General features: G+C 39.2%; 1 protein-coding gene across 3 annotated transcripts; it reads right to left on the bottom strand.

Annotated features, from left to right (window-relative positions):
* Positions 1-1,109: 1,109 nt before the first annotated feature.
* On the bottom strand, positions 1,110-18,591 carry syt6b (synaptotagmin VIb). Of its 3 annotated transcripts, none has more exons than XM_083534241.1 (7): positions 18,395-18,591; positions 10,333-10,684; positions 9,526-10,102; positions 2,751-2,871; positions 2,495-2,666; positions 2,216-2,366; positions 1,110-2,096 (listed from the first exon to the last, which is right to left on the bottom strand). In XM_083534241.1, exons 2-7 carry the CDS (start codon positions 10,497-10,499, stop codon positions 2,028-2,030), a joined length of 1,257 nt encoding a protein of 418 aa, XP_083390367.1. In that variant the 5' UTR covers positions 10,500-10,684; positions 18,395-18,591; the 3' UTR covers positions 1,110-2,027. The 3 variants fall into 3 exon arrangements, with proteins under 3 accessions (XP_083390367.1, XP_083390369.1, XP_083390368.1); XM_083534243.1 differs by having other exon boundaries at positions 10,333-10,555; positions 18,395-18,518; XM_083534242.1 differs by having other exon boundaries at positions 18,342-18,452.
* Positions 18,592-25,637: the final 7,046 nt, after the last annotated feature.

The following is a 25,637-nucleotide window of genomic DNA, read 5'->3' as shown; positions in this document are numbered from 1 at the left end:
GTGACCCGAATTACGGATAAGCGGGAGAAAATTAATGAATGAATGAATGTTATTCTTTCACGTTTTATATAAAACCACAAGCATTTAAAATAACGCATTCCAAAACATAATTTTCTGAAAAAAGACCATGCAAAATTAATAAATTTAGACACAAAAAAGCAAAAAAGGATTACTCTGACATAATTCTTAGGTATGCATTACCAATACAATTCCCAAAACAAAAGTTACAAACTACCATCCAAAAAATATAAATTGTTGTAAAAACATTACTGTAGATTATAATATACAGCCATAGCAACTACATAACAAAAAGGGTGGATACAGAGGGTTATGATCATTAGAATTTAATGTTCAGGTAACATTATCCTTATTATAGTGTGGCATAAATATTACAGCAATTGTGTCTGAATCAATAGTTGTATTTATTAATATGCTCAAATAAAAGTAGTTATTTATATATATTTAAATAACAGTAACATCTTTGTTGACAACTCTAGTTAATGTATTTGAATGTTACACTTAAAGGTGACTAATGACCTAAAATATCCAACACACTGTATTTGATAATTCCTTAAATAAGTTTTAACATAAAGGTTAACCCTTTACTGTGAGCATATCACTATATTAGTAGTATAGCAGTAGTAGTATAATAGTACTTTAGTATAGTAATATAATTTTAACAGTGTGCCTTCAAACCATATGAAAAGACAGATTCACAAAGATGGAGATGAATATAAAACTTCAGAGATGGAAGAAACACAAACATAAAGACAATCGTGTGGTAGTGTTGCAACTATTTTACTACATTTAGATAAAGTGTGTCATTTTTGTACTTACATTTAATGAAATTAATATTTGAGGAATTAACAATTTTAAAATAATAATAAAAAATATATAAATATTTTTCAATGCTATTGCTAAAGCTATTGCTAAAGGAATTGCTTCATCAAATTTTAGTTTTCCAATAACTTATCTGCAATAGTTTCCCATATTGCTTTACCAGCAAAACACACCGCACACACAGCTTATACTGTAGGCCAACTACACTTCACTTGCCAACTGAACAATAAATGGCTATAATGTCAAATAAACACAAATACTAGCCAATCTGAAATATTTATATAATGAATCAAAGAGTATTTTGCTTTATTTTAGCAATTTCTCGTACCTATTTAACAGATATACATCTATAGCCGTTTGAACAAAAATGTAATGTGCATACATACATCCATATCTTAGTAATAATAGCTGTACATTACATTGTAAAGCATTTAATCAGGGCATTAATCAACAATAAATTAATGTGTTAATTACAAAATCATTAAGGGTACTTATATTTAAATTGGGTGAATAGTATAGGAATTACATAATTTTATACACAGTATGTTCTCCTGAGACAAAAAGTGTGGAATGTCCTGTGGAAGTGTCGAACTGTGTAATTTTCTGCAGTGCCCATCAGTCAAGTGAGCTTAGTGAATTTAAGTGAGCATGCATTTTCACAGGATGAGGGCAAAAATGCAGGTGACATACCCCAAGAACAAGCAGAAACTATAGACAGATGCACTACAGGCCTGGCAAGGCATCACCAGGCAAGAAAACTAGAATCGATTAATGTCTGTATCAGGAAGTCACAGACTGCATTTAAAGTCTAATGTACTTGTTTGCAAATCTAAAATTCTTGGTTGTTTGTGTGTAAATCCCTCGAAATGAAGCTGAGATGCTGCACTTTGAGGTCACATTTATAATGTAAATTTAACACCTGCATTCTGTGTAAAAAGAGATAAATATAACACAAAGGGCCAAATATGCATGTGTTGTGTTGATTCCATACTTTAAACATAATTCGATATGCTGACTTTATAAATTCATCTGCTCACAGAAAATGTTGACTGCTAAAGCACAAACAATAAAAAATATCATGTCAGTAAGGCAGACTTTAAATTACAGACCATCTCATGATCTATTTTTACAGACTCCTAATAGATTTTTAGAAGCCTTTCAGAGCAGTGCTATTGGCCTCTTAACTATTAGCTGGAAGGAAGTCGAGGAAATGGACATGACCCCTGGCAGCCAAAGCTTGAAGTGTGAGTCTTCCACTAAAGCAGACAGAAAGGAGAGTCAGGGTTTGGTGCAATGTAACTCTATATCAATAACCATGTTGATATAGATATTATAAATTTTATGTTTATGGTTAGCATATAAGCATCATAATCACCTCTTTTGCAGATTTCTTAGGCTCTATTAGTGGATGCCAGTGAGTGATGGGTTTACGAGGGTAAGCTAACATCTCATTCCAGTGGTCTCTACCCATTCCCTCAGCACAGCTGCCAACACGGTTCACACCTATGACCTCATTATGTCCCACTCTGCCCATTAAAAAAAAAAAAAAAAAAAGTGTGTTAAACACATCAGACATTTTAGCAAGTGTATTTATTTGAAAGAAAAATATGAACACTTTAATTTCATGTTATATAAAGTTAAACAATGCTCTTACAAATCATAGTCCATGACAGATACATCTAAGCTGATTTGATCCATATTTTCTGGAGGAATGTCAAAGGTGATGGCTTCATTGTAAGTGGGATTCAAGGTGTTCTTCTTTGTTGCTGTTTTTTTCTTCTTCAGTCGCTTTCCATCACAGATTAGTGATATTTTCACATATGGATCTGAAAGCAAAAAAAGTGCTACATATCTTTCTCAACTGTGTGTTGTTGTGATCATGTAATTTTAACCCATACACAAATATATACCTGAGTAACCATTTATATCCATGGCTTTGAGGTTTCTGCACTTGATGACTGTAATAGTAAGTCGTCCTGCAGTGGGCAGGTAGCAAAGGGAGAACATTATCTCACCCAGATCAACTCTTTCCTAAGACACACACACACACACACACACACACACACACACACACACACACACACACACAATCTGTAGAATATACAGATTGTTATATATTTTATATGCAGTATGTTATGACATATATAACCCCAATTACAAAAATGTTGGAATGCAGTGTTCATTGTAAATAAAAACAGAATGTAATGATTTGCAAATGCATACACCCATCTTCTCTTTAGAATAAAAAACATATTTTCTATGTGTCAGTCCTTGTTTTTTTTTCATCATATTTTACATTTCATTATGTGCCAATTGTTTTCAATTGGTAAAAATTCAGGACTGCAGACAGGCCAGTTCAGCACACAGACTATTCTACTACAAAGACATGCTGTTGTATAGATGCAGTATGTGGTTTACCATTGTCTTGCTGAAATATGCAAGGCTTTCCCTAAAAAAGACGTCAACAGGAAAGAAACATATGCTGCTCTAAAACCTGTATATACTCTTCCACCCAGTGGCGGGCGGTCAGGGCCAGCAAAACCTTCTCTGAATCACTGGCCTATATTTACCTAAATTCTAATATTTGTTCCAAGAAATGTTATTAATTTATTCCCAACATTTTATTCTCTTCATTTTGTAGCGTTTCTCTTGGCTGCACTGTTTCCAGTATAAGGATGTTAGTTTTTTGTCTAATCAGATTTCAGCCTCTATGCGCTGCCATAACAATCTAATCTGCCCAGGGCCTGCAAAGTCAGTACTGCTGGCTCTTTAGCCATAGTGAAAATAAGCAACGTGTCTGTTTCTTTAACCAATCAGATTTCATATTCGCCTCACAGACTAGCGTCAACATTTTTCCGTCCTCTGATTGGTTGATCAGAGGGAAACTGTTACAGCCAAGTTCAAATGGCAAAACACGTGTGTAGCGCAGTTCACACATGAATGCATCTGAGATAGACGTTTTTACACCTACGGAAGGAGTGAAATTGATTTGGTCTCGGACATACTTAAAAATCCATCCATCCATCCATCTTCTCCCGCTTATCCGATGCCGGGTTGTGGGGGCAGCAGTCTAAGCAAAGATGCCCAGACTTCCCTCTCCCTAGACACTTCTTCCAGCTCTTCCGGGGGGACACCAAGGCGTTCCCAGGCCAGCCGGGAGACATAGTCTCTCCAGCGTGTCCTAGTTCTTCCCCGGGGTCTCCTCCCAGTGGGACGCGCCCGGAACACCTTCCCAGGAAGGCGTCCAGGAGGCATCCGGAACAGATGCCCGAGCCACCTCAGCTGACCCCTCTCGATGTGGAGGAGCAGCGGATCTACTCTGAGCTCCTCCCGAGTGACTGAGCTTCTCACCCTATCTCTAAGGGATCGCCCAGCCACCCTGCGGAGAAAGCACATTTCGGCCGCCTGTATCCGGGATCTTGTCCTTTCGGTCATGACCCAGAGCTCATGACCATAGGTGAGAGTAGGAACGTAGATTGACCGGTAAATCGAGAGTTTCGCCTTGCGGCTCAGCTCCTTCTTCACCACGACCGCATTACTGCAGACGCTGCACCGATCCGTCTGTCAATCTCCCGTTCCACCCTTCCCTCACTCGTGAACAAAACCCCAAGATACTTAAACTCCTCCACTTGCGGCAGGAACTCCCCACCAACCTGAAGTGGGCAAGCCACCCTTTTCCGACTGAGGACCATGGCCTCGGATTTGGAGGTGCTGATTCTCATCCCAGCCGCTTCACACTCGGCTGCAAACCCTCCCAGTGCATGCTGAAGGCCCTGGTCTGATGAAGCCAACACGACAACATCATCTGCAAAGAGCAAAGATGAAATCGTGTCGTCACCAAACCGGACACCCTCCGACCCCTGGCTGTGCCTAGAAATTCTGTCCATAAAAATTATGAACAGAACCGGTGACAAAGGGCAGCCCTGCCGGAGTCCAACATGCACCGGGAACAAGTCTGACTTACTGCCGGCAATGCGAACCAAGCTCCTGCTTCGGTCATACAGGGACCGGACAGCCCTTAGTAAAGGGCCCCTGATCCCATACTCCCGGAGCACCCTCCACAGGCCGCCGCGAGGGACACAGTCGAATGCCTTTTCCAAACTTATATACCCTCTATACCCTCTACTTAAAAATCCATTTCCAAGAAAAGCTAGACATCGTGAGGAGAAGTCGGCCCACCCCAAAGCTAGCTAGCTTGTCTCAGCCCGGGAAAGGGTTTGTTCACCACTTCCAGACCAGTGAATACAAGCGGTACCACTGGCTTACAGCCTCTGAGGAGCAGTGCAAATTATAAATCTGAATCTTTGGTGAGTAAGTTGTATTTTATTTACATTTTGAAATATTGTCATGTTATTAGACAAATATAGATTCTGAACTGTTCCAGATGATGTACGTGGTACAGTTGCGGTTGTAGTGTAGAGGTTGGAGTTGTCTTAACTGGGTTTCTTGCTTTAGTAAAATGGTGCAAAATGCCTCTCTCTCTTTAATGCCACCCGTTGTTATATTGCATTTTTGTATAGTATTGATGGTTTCTATAATCGTGATGCGATAGTGGTGGTATTAAGAGGTGGATTAAGTAGGGTAAGTCCCCACTAAAGGCCCAGGTTCTAAATGCACGGCCTGCCACTGCTTCCACCAATAATTTTGCATTTACAGAGGTGAAAGCTGCCCATTCCATAGGCACTAATACACCTAATTAGTATCAGAGATTTAGGATTCTGAACTGAGCACTGATAACAGGTCCGGTGGTTCTTCTCCTCTTCAGTCCAGAGTATGTGGCATCCATGGTTTGGCACATCAGACAGACTGAATCCCTCGAAAGAGACCATTAGGTCAGGCTTGGGCCCAAGAGAAACCATCATGATCAGACTAACAAACCAAGCCACTGTGCCAATCTCCCCATTACCTTTGGTGATCAGTAGCTTTGCCCAATCATACAGTGCAGGAGGAACAAGAAATGTGCATTGAAGGAAGTGAACAGAATCAAGCTGTGGAATGAAGATACCTACTTTCTTACCCACTGCATTCATGATATGGGAGAAGTCAGGGCCGTGCACAGGGTGCCTGGTGGCTAGAGCTACTGCCACTCTGCCCTTATCAGAGGTGGCAAAAGTGCACACATCCATTACTTAAGTAGAAGTACAGATACTCATGTTTTAAAATACTTGGGTAAAAGTTGAAGTACTGATTATACCTTTTTACTTAAGTGAAAGTAAAGAAGTCTTGGCTCTGACATGTACTTAAGTAAAAAGTAGTTACTTCTACCCGTTTTAGCTGTTAACTCTACCTCACATCATATTACTATTTGACAGACAGACAGACAGACATAGATAGATAGATAGATAGATAGATAGATAGATAGATAGATAGATAGATAGATAGATAGATAGATAGATAGATAGATAGATAGATAGATAGATAGATAGATAGATAGATAGAACATTGTCATTGCATTGTACAGGTACACAGCAACAAAATGCAGTTTGGCATCTACCAGAAGTGCAAAAAGTAGCGATCGTGCAAATAGTGCAGATAAATATGTAGCATATTTACAGCATGTGATATATATATAAGCATATGTACAGTGATTAAATATAAAGGCTATAACAGTGCAGAGATGTGTGGACATCATTAAGAGCCTTTGCTATGTTTCCACACGAACAGTTAATGAGGTGATACCGGAGAAAGTGCACCTCTTCAAGTCAAGAAGCTTTTATATATATATATATAATCATAGACATTTTACAGATTTGAATGATGTATTGTTTTTATCTGCACGATCAATAAAGACAGTAATTTATGTTCGTGTCGCCATTATGAGAGAAAAAAACCCACAAAACGCCACCCAGAGGGTAAATTGTGTAAAACATGGTGGATTTGGTGTTTGATTTGAGACTTTGTGCAAAAATAAAACAAAAGTTTACTGATTACAATTATTTTTCGGTGGAGTTTATTTATTTATTGTATATCGAAGTAAAGAAGGGACGTCGTGAATGAGTGTATGCTTTGCTGGAGGTTTTAATTTCGCCTCTTTTATATTTAGTTATTTATTTATGTATTTTTACAAAAATGGTAAAAACAGAAATGCGCCCTGAATTGATGGCGTGTTAATAAAATCTAGTGCCGTTTACAATCATTTTAATTTTGACAGCCAAATATGTACAGTACAGACCAAAAGTTTGGACACACCTTCTCATTCAAAGAGTATTCTTTATTTTCATGACTATGAAAATTGTAGAGTCACACTGAAGGCATCAAGGGCTATTTGACCAAGAAGGAGAGTGATGGGGTGCTGCGCCAGATGACCTGGCCTCCACAGTCACCGGACCTGAACCCAATCGAGATGGTTTAGGGGTGAGCTGGACCGCAGAGTGAAGGCAAAAGAGCCAACAAGTGCCAAGCATCTCTCGGGGAACTCCTTCAAGACTGTTGGAAGACCATTTCAGGTGACTACCTCTTGAAGCTCATCAAGAGAATGCCAAGAGTGTGCAAAGCAGTAATCAAAGCAAAAGGTGGCTACTTTGAAGAACCTAGAATATGACATTTTTCAGTTGTTTCACACTTTTTTGTTATGTATATAATTCCATATATAATTCCACATGTGTTAATTCATAGTTTTGATAGTTTTCAGTGTGAATCTACAATTTTCATAGTCAAATAAAGAAAATAAAGAAAACTCTTTGAATGAGAAGGTGTGTCCAAACTTTTGGTCTGTACTGTATATATTAATACAAAACGAATTAAAAATGTTGTTACCGAATGAATGTATTCAGGCTGAACATCCACATATAGGACACAAGCAGAGAAAAGATGATGATCATGAATGTGTCTGTTCTCAGTCATGTTTACATCACTGACTCCCTCTGTCTCATCCAAGTGAACCCCAAACTTCTTACTGCCTTCTGGCCTGCTGATTCTTATCTTCGTAAAGAGTGAGAGCAGAATACAGCAGCGGATTGAAAAAGACGTGCTGTAACAGGAAATCGGTTGTTCGGCTGAAATCGGCGCGCAGTGAAAATAAAAAATATATATTTCACCAAATCAATGGATTAAAACTGAAGTAACGAGCCGGTTTTGAAAATGTAAGAAGTAAAAAGTACAGATATTTGTGTAAAAATGTAATGAGTAAAAGTAAAAAGTTGTCTGAAAAATAAATAGTGGAGTAAAATACTGATACCAGAAAAATCTACTTAGGTACAGTAACGAAGTATTTGTACTCCGTTACTTCCCACCTGTGGCCCTTATCAGCAATCAAACAGCTCAAAGAGTTCTGTTACCACTCTGCTAAAGAGCCACTGACTATGCTCTGTTTCCACGCTCAAAGTCACTCACAATCTGAGTGATCGCTCAGAGTGGAGACAACAGTTCCCGAAAGTTGTTACATTAACAGGTTGATGCATTACAATTCACATTACAGTCAGTGGCTGATCCACTAAATAAGTTTTTTTTTTTCCTACAATATATTCACATTCTTAGAATTATAATGTCTAATCAAACTATTGTACCGAATCAGATATATTTTAAATAACACCAAATTTGTTGTTGGTGGCACACTTTGTAGACAGAAAGAAAAATGTAAAAAAAAAACAATACCTTCACAAAAAAAAGGACAGAGACAGAAAAGGGGAAATGCAGTTCAAAATGACAAATACAGAAAGCAAGCAGGTAAACATATAGAGCATTTAGCAGTATGTCACACTTAAATACCTGTAATTAGGTATTAGGTCACATTATAATCACTTTGAATCACTACAATCACTATTAGTATTCCATCACATCATAATTATAATATTTTTTTCAAACCATATTAATAGAAGGTCTATAAATAGTTAGGCCAAAAAAAGAAAAGGTACTGGTAATATAAATGTTTTAAATGATTTCTTTATTAGTATATAATAAAGTCCCTAATAAAAAAGTTTTGCTGGAAAAAGGAATAGAGAAATTCTAACTTAACTGTTAAATTTTAACTTAACTGTTCAAAACAGATAAGAACATCTATAATAAAGTCTAAAATTATTACAGAGTGCCTTCTCTTTTAATTGTGTAATTCTAATAACTGGATGATTTGTATTAACAAGTACCCACCCCATTTAGTTCCCCCTTTTTTTGCCTGTGCACAGTCCTGGGTGAAGTAATTTGTCCTCTATGCAATGAATGCACAATAGCAAAAGTGCTGGGTTTATTATATTACAAGTAAACAAACGTGAAACAGGCTATAGTTATGGGGGTATAAACGAAAAGCAGAAATGTGATCAGGAAACTGGTAAAACATGAAACATAAACTTAAATGACTCAGTAATAACAGCTAAACTGAACAAGTTACTTCTTGAATACGAGACTGAAACAAAGGGGGTATATAAAAAGGGGTATGAATTGATTAACACAGAAATAGAGAGCACCTGTAAACAGATGGATATATAAAGAATGACAAATGATATGACGTGATGGTTGGGGAAAGAACATAAACTGAATGGAGCACATGACTATGTAAACACAGAAGTGAGTTCTCACACTATGGGCATGCACTTCAGACTAAGTAACAATTTTCTACATTTCTATTAGATGTATTAGCGTGACAATCACATTAGTAGACCAGATCATTTGATCAGCTGAACGTAATAAGTCAGCAGCTGAGCAGGGTCCTGCTTGAACTTATTACATTATTTAAAAAATGGATTTACTTACATTAGTGGCACACTGAATGTCTTTCCAGATGAACGTCTCCCTGGAAAGATCAGACACTTCGAAGAGGTTATCAAGTAATACTTCGCCAATCATGTCATGTCGTGAGAAGCGGTCAAAGTCAAATACACTCAGGTGCAGTTTTCTTGTGGTCACCTGCTCATAAGGAACTGGAAATTGAAAGGTCTCATCAAATGTAGGGTTGAGGGTTTTGCAATGCACACGAGTCTGGAACTTGTGCTTGCGATCTGGCAGCAAGTATATCTTAACATACGGATCTGAGCTGCCACAAATGTCCTTGGCAGGCAGGCCTTCTGCCTTGACAATGGTGACAAGCAGCAGCTCACCCTCGTAATCATATTTGAGTGCAAAATAGATTTTGCCACAAGATTCGGTTGCATCATTCTTAAATGACTGGTCAGACTCCTGCATGTTCTGTTTGTACAGTTCTGGCTGGATGCGGCCCAGTGAGGCAATTGTGCAGGCAGAGTGATCTTCCATGCCTGGCAAATCATTCTCATGGTCCAGACTAGTGATGTGGTGCATTTGTCTGGGTAGGTGCTTCTTGAAGGAATTGTGCCTAAAGACATTTAGATTTAGTTACAATTTATTTATAAATGTTTCCAGATAATACACCAGGTTTATTAAACTAATTAAAATTACTATAACTAAACTGAAATTTATGCACTAGTAAACTATGTTTAAACATGAAGAAATTGAGCAATCTAGGCATTAAGTTAACAACCACAACCTAAAATTACTGTAATGGCAGTGCTTGACAAATATGAGAAGCCCTAAGTCAGGGCTGACCTGTTTGAAGAGGTTGGTTCAGTAGTCTGCCGTGAAATACAAGTACGTCTCAGCAAGTGGTCCTTCATGGACAGCTCCACATCTGCTGGGATGTCTGGTGATGTGTGACTGATCTTTACTGCTCTCTCCAGGATGTTTCCAGGATTCTTTAGTTTATTTTCCTCCATAATGTCTGTTTGCTCTGGGTAACGATCTCCAGCACTATTTCTAGGTGACAGCCTCTCTGGGTGGGAAGACAGAAGAGTCTTGCCACATCAGTATGTCCAGCACAGGTTTCAGCTGGTGAAGCCAATGATAGACAGTAGTGCTACGCCACATACCACAAATAGCAGTGGGAAATTATAGGAGCCATCTGGTGAAGATAAAATGGACAGAAAATAATATATAGGGCTGTTTCGAGTGTCATTTATGATAAAAGTGCTTCAGCAGGGTAATGTCAAACAATCATACAAAAATCGGCCTATCAAATATTTAGAGGCTGCCTATAACTGAGCTTCCCACAAGATTTGGTTGCACCATTCTTAAACAACTGGTCAGACTCCTGCATATTCTGTTTGTACAATTTAGTCTGGATGTGGCCAAGTGAGGCAGTTGTGCAGGCAGAGTGATCTTCCATGCTTGGCAGATCATTCTCATGATCCAGACTGGTGATGTGCATTTGTCTGGGTAGGTGCTTCTTGAAGGAATTGTGCCTAAATACATTTAGATTTAGCTACAATGTATTTATAAATGTTTACAGATAATACACCAGGTTCATTATACATCAGATTAATTTGTTCATAATATTCATTTTATTTATTTATTTAACCTTCATTTAGCCAGGAAAAAAATCACTGAGATTAAAAATCTATTTTACAGGAGTGACCAGGCCAAATGAGCAGATATACAATTAGTTTCGAACACAGATTTACACAGTACAAACAAAATAAAACAATTACATATGATGATATTATTAACTAATTATTAACTAATGTTAATAATAATAATAGATAAATACTATGCATCAGAATGTATATAGTTCTAAAGAAAATTACAAACGTATTTTACAATTACTTTTACAACATTTATATCTATGCACATTTTCGTTAATCTTTATTCTTTAAACTAACAAACATTTGACTGCTGTTAAAACAGTTTTAAAAAAAAAACGTATGAATATGTCAGGGATCCACCTGCCACGCCCCCTTTGGTGGCTCTCTATGCCTCCGCTCTCCCTAAAGCTCCAGGTTTAATCACGCACACCTGGAGCTCTTCATCACTCATGCCTCCACTCTCTCTGAAGCTCCAGGTTTGACGATGCACACCTGAAGCTTATCATCACTCCACCCCGCTCCTACATAAACCCCTCACTCTCATTCACTCCCCGTTCGTTATTGTTTATGTTGGACTTTCCGTGCTGTGTGTGTTTATGGCTTCATGTAGGACTCTATGTTCCGTTTCATCCGGACTCCAATATCCTGCACCGGCTGCGCACTTCCTTTCAGCGCATCTCGGATCAGCTACGCTGCTCCCCAAGCGCACCTCGGACTCTCTCTAACCAAAGACTGCCGTGTGTGTGTGCGTGTGCGTGTGTGCTTGTGTGTATCTCTCTCCCTCACTCGCTGTATTAAACCCGAGCGAACCGTACTTCGGCTTCCACCTCCGTTTCATTTGCACCCCGACAGAATAACGAACCTCTGAAAAGGAATACACAAAAAAAAAAAAAAAAAAAGGAGAAAGAAGAAAGGGATATGATCGGGTTGCTGCCGTGGTCCCGGTGCGATCCAAACCTCGGTTGGAGGATTCGCTGTGCCACGATGAAGCGCCGGCCAAGCTCCGCCTCTGAAAACACCCGGAAGCACGCTGCTGGTTCATCCTCGCCGGCTCAGGAACGTGTAAGCGTGGCCCGGCGAGTCATCTGGAATTCCCGGCGGAGAGCTCCTCCTCACTCCAAGGTCTCCAGGCTAACTCAGTTCCACTCCAGGACCTCCAGAACAGCTCCGTTCCGCCCCGGAGCTCCCCAGAACACTCAGCTCAACCCCAAGGCCAAGACAGGGACGTCGTACCGCCGCCTGGCCGCAAAAGGGGCGTCGTACCACCGCCTGGCCGCAAAAGGGATATCAAACAGCCGCCTGGTCGCAAGAGGGTCGTCGCACCGCTGCCTGGCCGCAAGAATGAGGACATATCGCCTCAGACCGCCTACGACGGTGGCAAGGCAACCCACAGGTCCTCCGACAGCCCCAGGTTGCTTCCGGAGCCACCATAGCCCCAAGCTCCTCCGATGGTGACGTCACGCCTCTGAGCTCCTCCGATGGCGACTTCACGTCTCTAAGCTTCTCCAAAGGTGATGTCATGCCTCTGTGCTCCTTCGATGGCAACGTCTCACCTCTGTTCTCCTCCGATGGCAAAGTCACACCTCCAAGTTCCTCCGAGGGCGACGTCACGCCTCCAAGCTCCCTTAAAGGCGAGGTCTCGCCCCAGAGCTCCCCCGATGGCGATATTTATCCTCCGAGCTCCGCCGATGGCAACGTCTCACCTCCGAGCTCCTCCGATGAAGACGTCTCGCCTCCGAGCTGCTCCGATGAAGACGTCTCGCCTCCGGGCTCCTCCGATGGCGACGTCTCGCCTCCGGGCTCCTCCGATGGCGACGTCTCGCCTCCGGGCTCCTCCGATGGCGACGTCTCGCCTCCGGGCTCCTCCGATGGCGACGTCTCGCCCCCGAGCTCCTCCAAAGGTGACGTCTCTCTCCCGAGCTTCCTTGAGGGTGACGTCTCGCCTCTGAGCTCCTCCGATGGCGACGCCTCGCCTCTGAGCTCCTCCGATGGCGAAGCCTCGCCTCTAAACTCCTCCGATGGCGACGCCTCGTCTCTGAGCTCCTCCGATGGCGACGCCTCGCCTCTGCGCTCCTCCGATGGTGGGGTCACTTCTCTGAGCTCCTCCAATTGCGGCGTCACTCCTCTGAGCTCATTTGATGGCGGCGCCACTCCTCTGAGCTCCTCCGTCGGCGACGTCTCGCCCCTGGGCCCCACCGTCTGCGACGTCTCGCCCCCGGGCTCCTCCGTTGGCGACGTCTCGCCAAAGAGCTCCTCCGATGGGGACGTCCCGCCTCTGAACTCCGCCGTGGACGTCCCTCGGTCTCTGGACACCACCGGGGTCGTTTTTTTGATCCCCGTCTCCACCGAGTGCATCACTTGTACTCCGATCTCTGCTACGGACGTAGCTCAGATCCTGACCTCCCCAGTGGGCGTCTATCCGGCCCTGATCACCGCCGAGGGCATCACTCGGTCTCAGGTCTCTGCTGTGGAGGTCGCTCAACCTCGGGGCTTCGCTGCGTGTGCAGCTTGGTCCCTATCCTACGCTGGAGCTGTCTCTCTGCCTCCAGACTCCGCTGAAGACGTCCCTCCGTCCCTGGTCTCCGCTACAGGCGGCTCTCCGTCCCTGGTCGCCGCTGGAACCGTTTCTCCGGCCTTCATCCTGGCTCTGATCTTCATCAGGGGTTTCGCTCCATTTCTGGCCTCCGCAACGAGCTACACGCCGTCCTGTGCCTTCGGGATGGGCATTGTCTGGTTCCTGCGCTCCGCCTGGGCTGTCGCCCTGCCTCAGGTCCTTCCCGGCCGGCCTTCTCCCGTCCTGCGGAGTTTCTGACCGGGTCCCTTTCGACCCTGGATGAACACCAGGATCCTCCTCCGAGTGCCCTGGCCCTCCAAACGTCTGTGGGTTTGGGGCGTCAGGTGCCGCTGGGGGGGGGGGATGTCAGGGATCCACCTTCCACGCCCCCTTTGGTGGCTCTCTATGCCTCCGCTCTTCCTAGAGCTCAAGGTTTGATGATGCACACCTGAAGCTTATCATCACTCCATCCCGCTCCTACATAAACCCCTCACTCTCATTCACTCCCCGTTCGTTATTGTTTATGTTGGACTTTCCGTGCTGTGTGTGTTTATGGCTTTATGTAGGACTCTTTATGTTCCGTTTCATCCGGACTCCAATATCCTGCACCGGCTGCGCGCTTCCTTCCTTTCCTAATTTAGCCTGAGAAAGCTGCTGTTCACCTGTATGGTTTTATAAACATATCTCGTTACACATAGGCCTTGTAACTAATTCAGGGTTGAGAGTGTTGGCTTCATTAATAACCTATTAGGCTTCCTATTTTTCTCATTCTAAAAGGGTTTTGTCACTATGTTTAATGTTTTAAGCCACTGTTGTCACTTGTGTGGGAGCATTGTCCTATTTTCCTTTTGCACAGAACAGATAGTAGTGGGAGTTTAGTACATTTAAAACAGTTTAGAACATAAATGAACAACAGTATAAATATGTTTATAATGTATATAATTTGACTATATGCATTGTACTATATTCTTTATAGGATACAATTTAAAGACTGTGTCCGAGTAATACTCTTGTCATTCATAGTGCAGACAAAAGTATCTGAGTTTACTGGAACTAACAATATATTGTGTGTTAACAAAAATATGATATAATACAGACTAATTGTGATTGATGATCCGCTGTGGCGACCCCTTAAGGGAGCAGCCAAAAGAAGAAGAAGGAGAAGAAGAAAGAAGAAGAAGAAGAAGAAATAATAATAATAATAAGAAGAAGAAGATAGACTAATGGTGATTGTACTTTATTTCATTCACAGCTAGTTTTAATTCCTTCTTTAATTATTGTCTGTATATATACCCCGATTTGTGTTTTGATGTACTGAAATAACTTGATGAGTACCAAGCCATTCATAATTTATGTAGTATATGTAGTGTTGTTGTCCAATTGCCTGACCTTTTTTCCAGAAACAATTTAAGATGTAACAAAATTAAACAAAAGATTTTTAAAAAGTTATATAGAGGTGTGCATGTGTAAATACTTGAGTACACAGCCTATGAGCAGTCAGTTAAAATCAAAATGAATGTAAAAGAATCTTAAAAAAAAACAACTAAAAAAAAGCTGAACTAAAGGCTTATGATAATACTTCTGAATGTGAGTTTAAATTTGATTGGTTAATTTTAAGCAAAGTCATATGCCTGGTTATCAAAAAGTGTGCACAATAATACAAATGGTTAATTAGATTATATTTCTATTATAAAAACATTTCTATTCATTTTTCATTGGATGTTCATTGAATGTTTTGGTTGTTATAAATTAAATGTATAAAAGATCTAACAGGATTTATTATTTAAGCATATTCTTTTGCCTTTTTATTAAACCAACTTATTAAACAAATTGGCAGGACAACAAATATATTTTCAAATACAATATGAGATACTTTGCAAGTCAATATAAATTCTAATTTACACAAGATCCACAAAACAAGAATTGTCCTCTCTCACATTCTGCAGCAGATTCTGCTGCATGTACCTTCTAGCATATCTTGTGCAACAGGTTCTTTATATATCCTGGTTATTATCAGGACTTAATTCAGCATTACAGGATTGCCCTTAATAGTAATAAAAATCTTGCAGATATTACATCCAGTTTATTTCAGAGCTATGTAATTCGAGGGACATCTGTGCATAACAGCTAAAAAAATGAACAAAAACCCCTAAGGCAATCATGATAAAATTTCATGTACCTCACTATAGGATTTATGAGATATTTTCCAGTAATAAAATTGACCATAGCAATGCTTACTTTAGCAATGATTTCTACATTTTCTTTTTGATTTCTACTGTACTTTTTGCACAGCAATTTATAGCATCTAAAAATTTAAAACACATGAACAAACAAAAAAACAGTAAAAAAAAAAAAGTACCAAAATGTGTTAATTTCCTACACACCAAATTCAGTTACAGTTCAGTATTAAATTTTTAACACTTCAGTGAGTGAGTGAGTGAATGAGGGTGAGTGTGTGTGTGTGTGTGTGTGTGTGTGTGTGTGTGTGTGTGTGTGTGTGTGTGTGTGTGTGTGTGTGTGTGTGTGTGTGTGTGTGTGCACTTCATTTATGGTGATTGGCCCTTTAGAATGAGTTCAGGGCAGCAGATGTGAGAAACAGAACTGTCACTGCCAATTTACTTCTGACTCATTTGACTGGTCTAATAAATTGGGTTAATGAAAAGGGAAGAGGATGGTGCACGATCTTTAACACTGTCTCTTACAACTGCCAACAGTGAAGCAAGCAAGCAGCATATTACTGAACACAGACACAGATATTAAGAAACAGACTGTGCTACAGATTCACACCTCGACTAAGACATGAGGCTCAGCTGTCTCTGTGTGTGTGCGTGTGTTAAAGAGTGTGAGAGAAAGAAAGAAAGTGAATCACTCTGGCCATCTTTCCTGCTATTTAGTTTACATAGTGTATCATTTTAAAATGTGGTAACACACTAAAACACACTACATGAATATTCATGCACTAATACCTGAATTACATACTTAGATGAATACAACTAATGATGAGATAAGGCATGGACAAATCACAAAATATAAAGAGCCAACCTTAACACTCATGGAAGCATTATAAACGCATGATTAATGAACACCTACTGTACATGTTTTTCAGTGAATGCATTAATCAACACACAAGGTACACTATATCACACATGCTGTAAAATAAATAATTTGAATTAAACAGCTGATTAGGTATTCATTAAAAACATCATTTGAAATATTATTTGCCATTTGCAGTTTCCTATGGACAGATTACTTTCATAATTGACACTGATCCTTCTTATCGACCATAGATAACACTAATAATAAATTTCAGTAATAAGCTATAAGGGTGAAATTAATCAAAGATAGCAATCGTACACACATCCTTCACTCAAGTAGAAGTACAGATACTAAAAGACTTTGATAAATGTAAAAGTACTGACTACACATTTTTACTCAAGGAAAAGTAAAGAAGTTGGGCTCTGATGTGCTTGAGTAAAATGTAGCCATTACTACTATCTGTTTTAGTGTCATGCTCCTAACTGGACCTCACATCATATTAATATATTGATATAAAATAATTTAAAATGTTGTAATCTAATGAATGTATCCAGGCTGAACAACCACCATATAGAACACAAGCAGAGAAAAGATTTTGATCATTTGATCGGAATGTTTCTGTTCTCAGTCATGTTTACATCACTAACTCCCTCTGGCTCATCCACTTTAGCCCCTTGTCCCTGTTGCCTTCTGCCATGGTCGTTGTTAGCTTCGTAGACTAGTCTTTGTCTGTGGTGTGTGATAGCCAAGAAATTCTACACCAGTGGTAGATAAAAAAAAAAAGTGGTGCAATGACAAGAAATAGGTTGATGGGTTGAAAACTGTGAGCAATGAAAATAAAAAATATTGATCATGTCACCAAAAAGACTGAAACTAAAGTAACGAGCCAGGTTTAAAGTGTAAGAAGTAGAGAGTTCAGATATTTGTTTAAAAAAATTTAATGAGTGAAAGTAAAAATGTAAAAGAAAGAAAAATAAATACTGAAATAAAATGCTGATGCCAATCTACTTAAGTACAGTAAGAAGTATGTGTATGTGATTTATTTTTGCATGATTTACTTCATGTCAGTCGGGTCATTATGAACAGTAACCCATTTTTGTCCTGTTTTTGGGCACTGCCCTACTTTTAAGTAATCCACTTTAACTAAACAACATGTACTGCAAGTGATATTTTCAGGCATAAATTTATGACATTCACATGACAGTTAAGGGAAACTCTCTGGGATTAGTACATGAACCAACTCGCTATTAGTTTATATTTAAGTAAATATTAAATAGAGGATTTAATACCTAATATAATTATATATTAACTGTAAATTAAATGTGTTCCTGCATCTAAGGATATTAGGAGAAGGTCTCTTAATAATGAAAAGAAACAGAAAAACAGTGCTTTTTGTTTGGCTGCTACACCGACCAAAAACAATATTCATATAAACGGAGAATATTAAGCTTTTCTGACTCGTTTTAGAGGATCTGCTGATTCTTTGTTTAAAAATGTGTGTAAAAGCAACATAAGTACTGCAGATTGCGACCTCGAATGTTAGTTAACAAAATATTAATCAAATGTTTACTCAACAATAAGACGCATTTTATCTTACACGAACTTACACTGACGTATCTCGAGCCGAAAACACTAGCGAATAAGCCGCGCGATTTCTTACCGATGATGGGGTTTAGTTCTTTCCCTCTTTAAACATGTTCCCGGCTTTAACTAGTTTTCTTCCTAGGGGGTTTTAGGGATCTTCCCTCTCCAACGCTTCAGGACCAGATGGGCTCGGCGCAGAGGCGTGCGCGTTTCTATGGCAGCGCCAGTAAACCAGCCTGAAGCCAACTATCACCAAGAGCGATGCTCCTGCCTTAATTAGCGGGTGAATAAAGTCACGTTTTATTTAGTTTGCCCCTATTTTTTGTCACAAAGATCACTAAACTTATTTGTTCATGCGTAAATATTATTGTCACCCATATTTAAATGTAGGTACGATAATAATTTTTCCTTAGTTTATTCATATAGGCCCACACGATTTTACAGTGTCCCCTATTTGAATTGCAAACCTATTAACAGGACAGTTTCATGAATTTCAAATACAGTGAAGCAACAAAAGTGGCTTTAAGACAAAGAAGGATGAAAAGACTGAAAGCGATAGAAAGCAAAGACAGTGCTAGTTCACTTCAGTTTGATTCCTTGTGAAGAGAGAGAGACAGATATTTATATATTTTGTTATATTTTAGATAGATATATAATAAAATCATATTTTGATCATTCAATCAACACTGTGAAATGTGATATACAGTACTCTATTTTGTACTATGTAAAGATTTTAGGCAGGTGTGAAGAAATGCTGTAAAGTACGACCGCTTACAAAAATGAATGTGCTGTTCGAACTTATTATTTTTTTAAAAAGCACAAAGAAGTGGGCAATGATGAGGGCCATAGACACAGTGGTTGGCCAAGGAAATCTGATGCAGTGGATGAAAAACACATTATGCTTACTTCCTTTTGACATCTGAAGATATCCAGCAGTGCTTTTAGCAAAGAACTTGCAAAAACCAGTGGGACCCAGGCACACCGATCTACTGTCCAGAGAAGTATGGCCAGGAGTGGTCTTCAGGGAGGAATTGTGGCCATAAAGCCATACCTCCAACATGAAAACAAGGCTAAGCTAATCAACAAAGAATGCAAACATAGGATACAAATTTGATTTGTATTTCTCTGCTGTTCATTTACTTTCCAATTTTTAATTGATAAGATAATAATACACTATATTGTTGAAGGTATTCTTACTTTACAGAATTTATTTCACACCTACCTAAAATGTGTGCACAGTACTATATGTATATTTTAATAGTGGATGGTGGACAGTGATACAAAATATTTTTCTTACTTTGTCAATGTAGTTTAATTTATTACTTATTACATTTTACTGTGAAATCCAACTTTTTGTTTTATTCAAGGGGAATAAAACATGACATTACTGCCATAAAGTAAACATTTTTTTTTTCTATATTAACTGAGTGAATATTGACAAGCCACAATGCTTCTGGGAGAATGTTGTAAATGACAGACATTGAGATGGTTCTACACCTTCATTTGAGTCCAGCTGTGTTTGATTATACTTAGGAAAGCCACACACCTGTCTATATAAGACCTTACAGATCACATTTGATCATGTCTGAGCAAATGAGAATCATCATAAGGTCAAAGGAACTGCCTGAAGAGCTCAGAGACAGAATTGTGGCAAGGCACAGATCTGGTCAAGATTACAAAAATATGTCTGCTGCACTTAAGGTTCCTAAAAGCACAGTGGCCTCCATAATCCTTAAATGGAAGACGTTTGGGACGACCAGAAACCTTCCTAGAGCTGACCGTCTGGCCAAACTGAGCTATCGGAGGGGGAAAAGCCTTGGTGAGAGAGGTAAAGAAGAACCCAAAGATCACTGTGGCTGAGCTCCAAAGAGGCAGTCGGGAGATGGGAGGAAGTTATAGAAAGTCAACCATCACTGCAGCCCTCTACCAGTTGGGGCTTTATGGCAGAGTGGCCCGACGGAAGCCTTTCCTCAGTGCAAGACACATGAAAGCCTGCATGGAGTTTGTTAAAAACACACCTGAAGGACTCTAAGATGGTGAGAAAAAGGATTCTCTGGTCTGATGACCAAGATATAACTTTTTGGCATTAATTCTACACTGTAAAATATTTTAAGCCAGTACAACAACAAAAAAAAAATCTTAGTACCAATTTCCTTCTGCTTTTTTTTTTTTTGTTCACTCAACTTTTGTAACTAACAGTTATACTGACTGAAATTAATTTGTCAGTCATACAAAAAATATTTAACTGGGTCAACTTAAGATTGTTAGTGTTGTGGAGAGGTGCAACTATTTTTTAACAAACCTTTTTAAGTTGTGCCAATTCAACATTTTTGGTCTATAGAACTCAATGTCTGAAGTTGAGTGAACAAAAAAATCCTTTTGGAAATTGGTACTAAGTAATAATGTGTTACGACTGGAAACTACAATAACATTGCCCAAGTCAAAAACTGAAAACAGTGAGTCAATGTTAACAAAACATTTATTTTTGTTGGAGGCAAAAGTTGGTTGGTAAGTGTAATTTGCAACACTGCAAATTGAAATACTGCAATACAGTAAAACAGTTTTACAAAACACTGCCAATGCTAATGAGAAACACAAACTTTACAAATACTTTTTAAATTTAAAAGAGCATCCATCTACAAAGTAATGACGCACCTAAACATGAAACATTTAAATATCAATTGAATAAAAAAATATCAAGTAAAAGAATAAGCATTTGGCTTTTTAGATAATTCAACCCAGTACAAGTCTTAAAAATTCAAAATATTTAAGCCAAAGCAATTCAACAATGAAAATTGAAATACTGCAAGTAAAACTAAACACTGCTGTTAAAACAGTATTACAAAGCATTAACACTGTTATATGTATATGAAATCTTGATAAACAGTAGCAAATGTAAACATAAGCATTTTACTTTTAGAGAATTCAAGGCTAACTTTTAAACAACACTGAAAGCATCTTAAACTGCCTATACAGTAAGTAGCTTATTCTTCAGGGACTGAACTCTGTTGGTGCACTTTTCACCCAATCCCACAAAGATGTTCTGCACTGCCTCAAATGTGTATTTTAGTCCTTTTGAATACTCAATGTTCAGTGCATAGAGAAGTCCAAAGAGTACCATGAAAGCAGTAGGAAAGTCAGGTAGGTCCTGCATGACCACAGTTTCCTCCAGAATGATGCCGAAGTTTAGACATGTCTTTGTTGTCTGCGAGATATCGTCCTCCATGACTTCAAGGATGCACAGTTTCACTCCTCTTCTGTAGGTCTCCTCCAAATCACTGTCCCAAGAATTATACAAATTTCATGAAAAATTGTTGTGCATATGTACAAATATAAAAAAATAAATCAAAGCTCAAACTCTAGCAAAAAACAAAACAAAAAAAAAAAAAACATGGCACTGTGACAAGCAGGACAAGGATAAGAACCATGGGGAAAAAAAACGCTGATAAAAAGATGAACTGACAACTGATGAACTATAATCACTTATTTTGCATTTTTGGTGATGTTTGAAGTTGTGGCTATGAAATGTTATATAGACATTAGTTTTAAAATTACAGTGCAAAAATGGGCATTGCACTGTCTCATTCCTTTTTAGATGTGTACCCAGATGCCTGATGAAGTTTTTTTCAGCACAAACATTGTGATAATCACATAGGTCACATTTAAATGTAGCTTGTACTGTTGTTTTATCAGAATTTGTGTGGACCCTATATAAATGAGTTTTCAACCCACCTGGTGTTTTGAAAGAGCAGACACACTCAGGGTAGACAATGAATTTATACTTATGTTTTTTATTTTTTAGTGTATGACAACTTCTGCACAGAGATTTTCAAAAATCATTATCTCTTCAGAACGTTATCAATTAATCTAACTTACTACTGTTGTAGCAATTAATCAGAATTCTTAGCTGCCCTTTAGTACTGTAACGTTATTAGCAGATGGAGAACCATGTAGCCTAATATGGCTGAAGTCAACAGAATGTGCACGTTTTAATATTACTGTGCAGCAAAATCCATCGCAACAAAAGATAAAAACTTAAATATTTCACGTAACGTTTAAATGATTACAAAATAAAGCTAATTTAAACATTAAGTAATGTTTATAACTTGCAAAGTATAGTTAGCTGCTAGTGGTGTTTCTATTTTCCCAACGAACTAATATCAACTAATTCAGAAGTAAAGTACAACAAAAACAAAATAAAATCACTCACCATATATATTCCTCTGGATTATTATCACCACGTGCTGCCTTGTCTTTAATAAAGATTTTTCTCCGACCGTTTGATGAACACGCCTTGTCTTCTCAAGTTGTTTTAAAAAAGTGACCGTTGACTCACATCTTGGTTGTGCAAAGGTCACGTACTGAGGGGCGTGGTTTGGCCCGAGAGGAAAATATCATTTTTATCGTAAAACATGCTGCTAATTATTTTTAAATGTATGTTTTATTCAAATGTAACATTTCAATAAAAAAAGAACTCCTAATTAGGCTAATTGTGTTCTGTTCTGTCTTTGAGGGTATTATGCAAACTAGTGAGATGAGGCGCCCACTAACGAACTTCACAGTAAAAGTCTTCCTCCGCCAATTTAATGCTGCCTCACTTAAATTTCCTCCCGCTTTTGAAAGACTTGAGTTCAATTTTGACTTCATTTCCTGTGTGTGTGTGTGTGTGTGTGTGTGTGTGTGTGTGTGTGTGTGTGTGTGTGTGTGTGTGTGTGTGTGTGTGTGTGTGTGTGTGTGTGATGAAACTAGTATTTATCAGAATTACAATAGCACGTGAAGGGAGCATCATTTCCTGAGTTCACAATATACTGCTGTGCACAATATAGGCTACTATACGATTACTTCTAATAATAATAATAATAATAATAATAATAATAATAATAATAATAATAATAATAATACATTACTATTGTACATTATTTGCACAATATATTATAATTTATACAGTGTGCATGATTTAATTTATTAATACTATTATCCACTAATACTTTATTTCTGTGCATAAAAAAAAAAAAAAAATATATATATATATATATATATATATATATATATATATATATATATATATATATATATATATATATATATATATATATATATATATATTACTATTATTAACACTATTACATTTGGCACAATGAAGTTATTAAAAAAAAATAACCAAACAACCATTTTTCTTCAATGTACCATAAACAAATTGTATTAGTATTTGCTAGTGGGAGGGCAGTTCCTAACTTAACTTAATAAGTTGGCCGAATTTTTTTGGATGAACTTGCAAAACCTTGTTCACAAAACTAAACATTTTAGGTTTATGGAAAGAAACTTGGTTTAGGTTGAATAAATGTATTAAACATAGTTGTACTGACTTTTTCATAGAAATTTGCTGAGCCAACAAAAAAAAAAAAAAACAGTAATTTGAACTTATTTCGAGTTGGATTTTTTACAGTGTAAGCGGTATGTGTAGAGAAAACCAGGCACTGCTCATCACCTGTCCAATACAGTCCCAACAGTGAAGCATGGTGGTGGCAGCATCATCCTGTGGTAGTGTTTTTCAGCTGCAGGGACAGGATGACTGGTTGCAATCGAGAGAAAGATTAATGCGGCCAAGTACAGGGATATCCTTGACGAAAACCTTCTCCAGAGTGCTCTGGACCTCAGACTGGGCCGAAGGTTTACAACAAGACAATGACCCTAAGCACACAGCTAAAATCTGAATCCTTTCCTCACTGTAAGTGAGAAAATTTTTTGTTGAAATAGCTGCCATAATTTCTTGCTAGCAGATTCAATTCAATTGATTTTTATTTAACAATAAACATTGTCTCAAAGCAGCTTTACACAGAAAATGCAATGATGAATGAAAAAGAATGTTTGTAAGTGTAAGTTTGTCCCTAATTGTCCCTAATGACGGTGGCAACTGTGGCAAGGAAAAACTCCCTGAGATGGCATAAGGAAGAAACCTTGGGAGAAACCAGACTCAAGAGGGAACCAATCTGGGTGGCACAGAATGTCCATTTATTACAGCCCATTCATTATTTGTATCTTGCCAAGATTCATTACATTTGTCTTATGATTGCAGAACTTCTTCTTCTTCTTCTTCTTCTTTCGGCTGCTCCCATTAGGGGTCGCCACAGCGGATCATCCGTCTCCATACCACCCTGTCCTCTATATCTGCCTCTTTTACACCAACTACCTGCATGTCTTCCCTCACCACATCCATGAACCTCCTCCTTGGCCTTCCTCTTTTCCTCCTACCTGGTGGCTCCATCTTCAGCATTTTTCTACCAATATAATTCATGTCCCTTCTCTGCACATGTCCAAACCATCTCAATCTCGCCTCCCTCACCTTGTCACCAAAACATCCTACATGTGCTGTCCCTCTAATAAACTCATTTCTAATCTTGTCCATCCTCGTCACTCCCAACGAAAACCTCAACATCTTCAGCTCTGCTACCTCCAGCTCCACCTCCTGTTTTTTACTCAATGCCACTGTCTCTAATCCATACAACATCGCAGGTCTCACCACAGTCCTATAAACTTCCCTTTCATTCTTGCAGATACTCTTCTATCACAAATCACTCCTGTCACTCTTCTCCACCCACTCCACCCTGCCTGCACTCTTTTCTTTACTTCCCTAACACACTCTCCATTACTTTGCACTGTTGACCCCAGGTACCTGAACTCCTCCACCTTCTCCACCTCTTCTCCCTGCAACCGCATCACTCCACTGCCCTCCCTCTCATTCACACACATGTACTCTGTCTTACTCCTACTGACTTTCATTCCCCTTCTCTCCAGCGCATATCTCCACCTCTCCAGGCTCTTCTCAACCTGCTCTCTACTCTCACCACAAATCACAATATCATCTGCAAACATCATAGTCCAGGGAGACTCCTGTCTGACCTCGTCCGTCAACCTGTCCATCACCACTGCAAACAGGAAAGGGCTCAGGGCCGATCCTTGATGCAGTCCAACCTTCACCCTGAACCAGTCTGTCGTACCTACTGCACACTTTACTGCCGTCACACTGTCCTCATACATGTCCTGCACCACCCTCACATACTTCTCTGACACACCTGACTTCCTCATACAATACCACAACTCCTCTCTCGGCACCCTGTCGTACGCTTTCTCTAAATCCACAAATACACAATGCAGCTCCTTCTGTCCTTCTCTATACTTCTCCATCAACATCCTCAAAGCAAATAAGGCATCTGTGGAGCTCTTCCTCGGCATGAAACCATACTGTTGCTCACAGATGGTCACCTCTTCTCTCAGCCTGGCTTCCACTACTCTTTCCCATAACTTCATGGTGTGACTGA

The sequence above is a fragment of the Silurus aristotelis genome (assembly GCF_946808225.1).
Source record: "Silurus aristotelis genome assembly, chromosome: 28".
Taxonomy (NCBI): domain Eukaryota; kingdom Metazoa; phylum Chordata; class Actinopteri; order Siluriformes; family Siluridae; genus Silurus; species Silurus aristotelis.
Note: the sequence above shows the minus strand (reverse complement) of the source record. Positions and strands in the feature narration are given on the sequence as shown.

What these genes read in the sequence shown, in the direction of transcription:
- syt6b (XM_083534241.1), bottom strand. Translation starts at nt 10,499, where the DNA reads ATGGAGGAAAATAAACTAAAGAATCCTGGAAACATCCTGGAGAGAGCA. An exon ending in ACATTCAGTGTGCCACTAAT is followed by an intron (nt 2,872 to 9,525) that starts GTAAGTAAATCC and finishes TGTGTGTCTTAG; the next exon opens with GAAAGAGTTGATCTGGGTGA. An exon ending in CTAAGAAATCTGCAAAAGAG is followed by an intron (nt 2,097 to 2,215) that starts GTGATTATGATG and finishes TGTCTGCTTTAG; the next exon opens with TGGAAGACTCACACTTCAAG.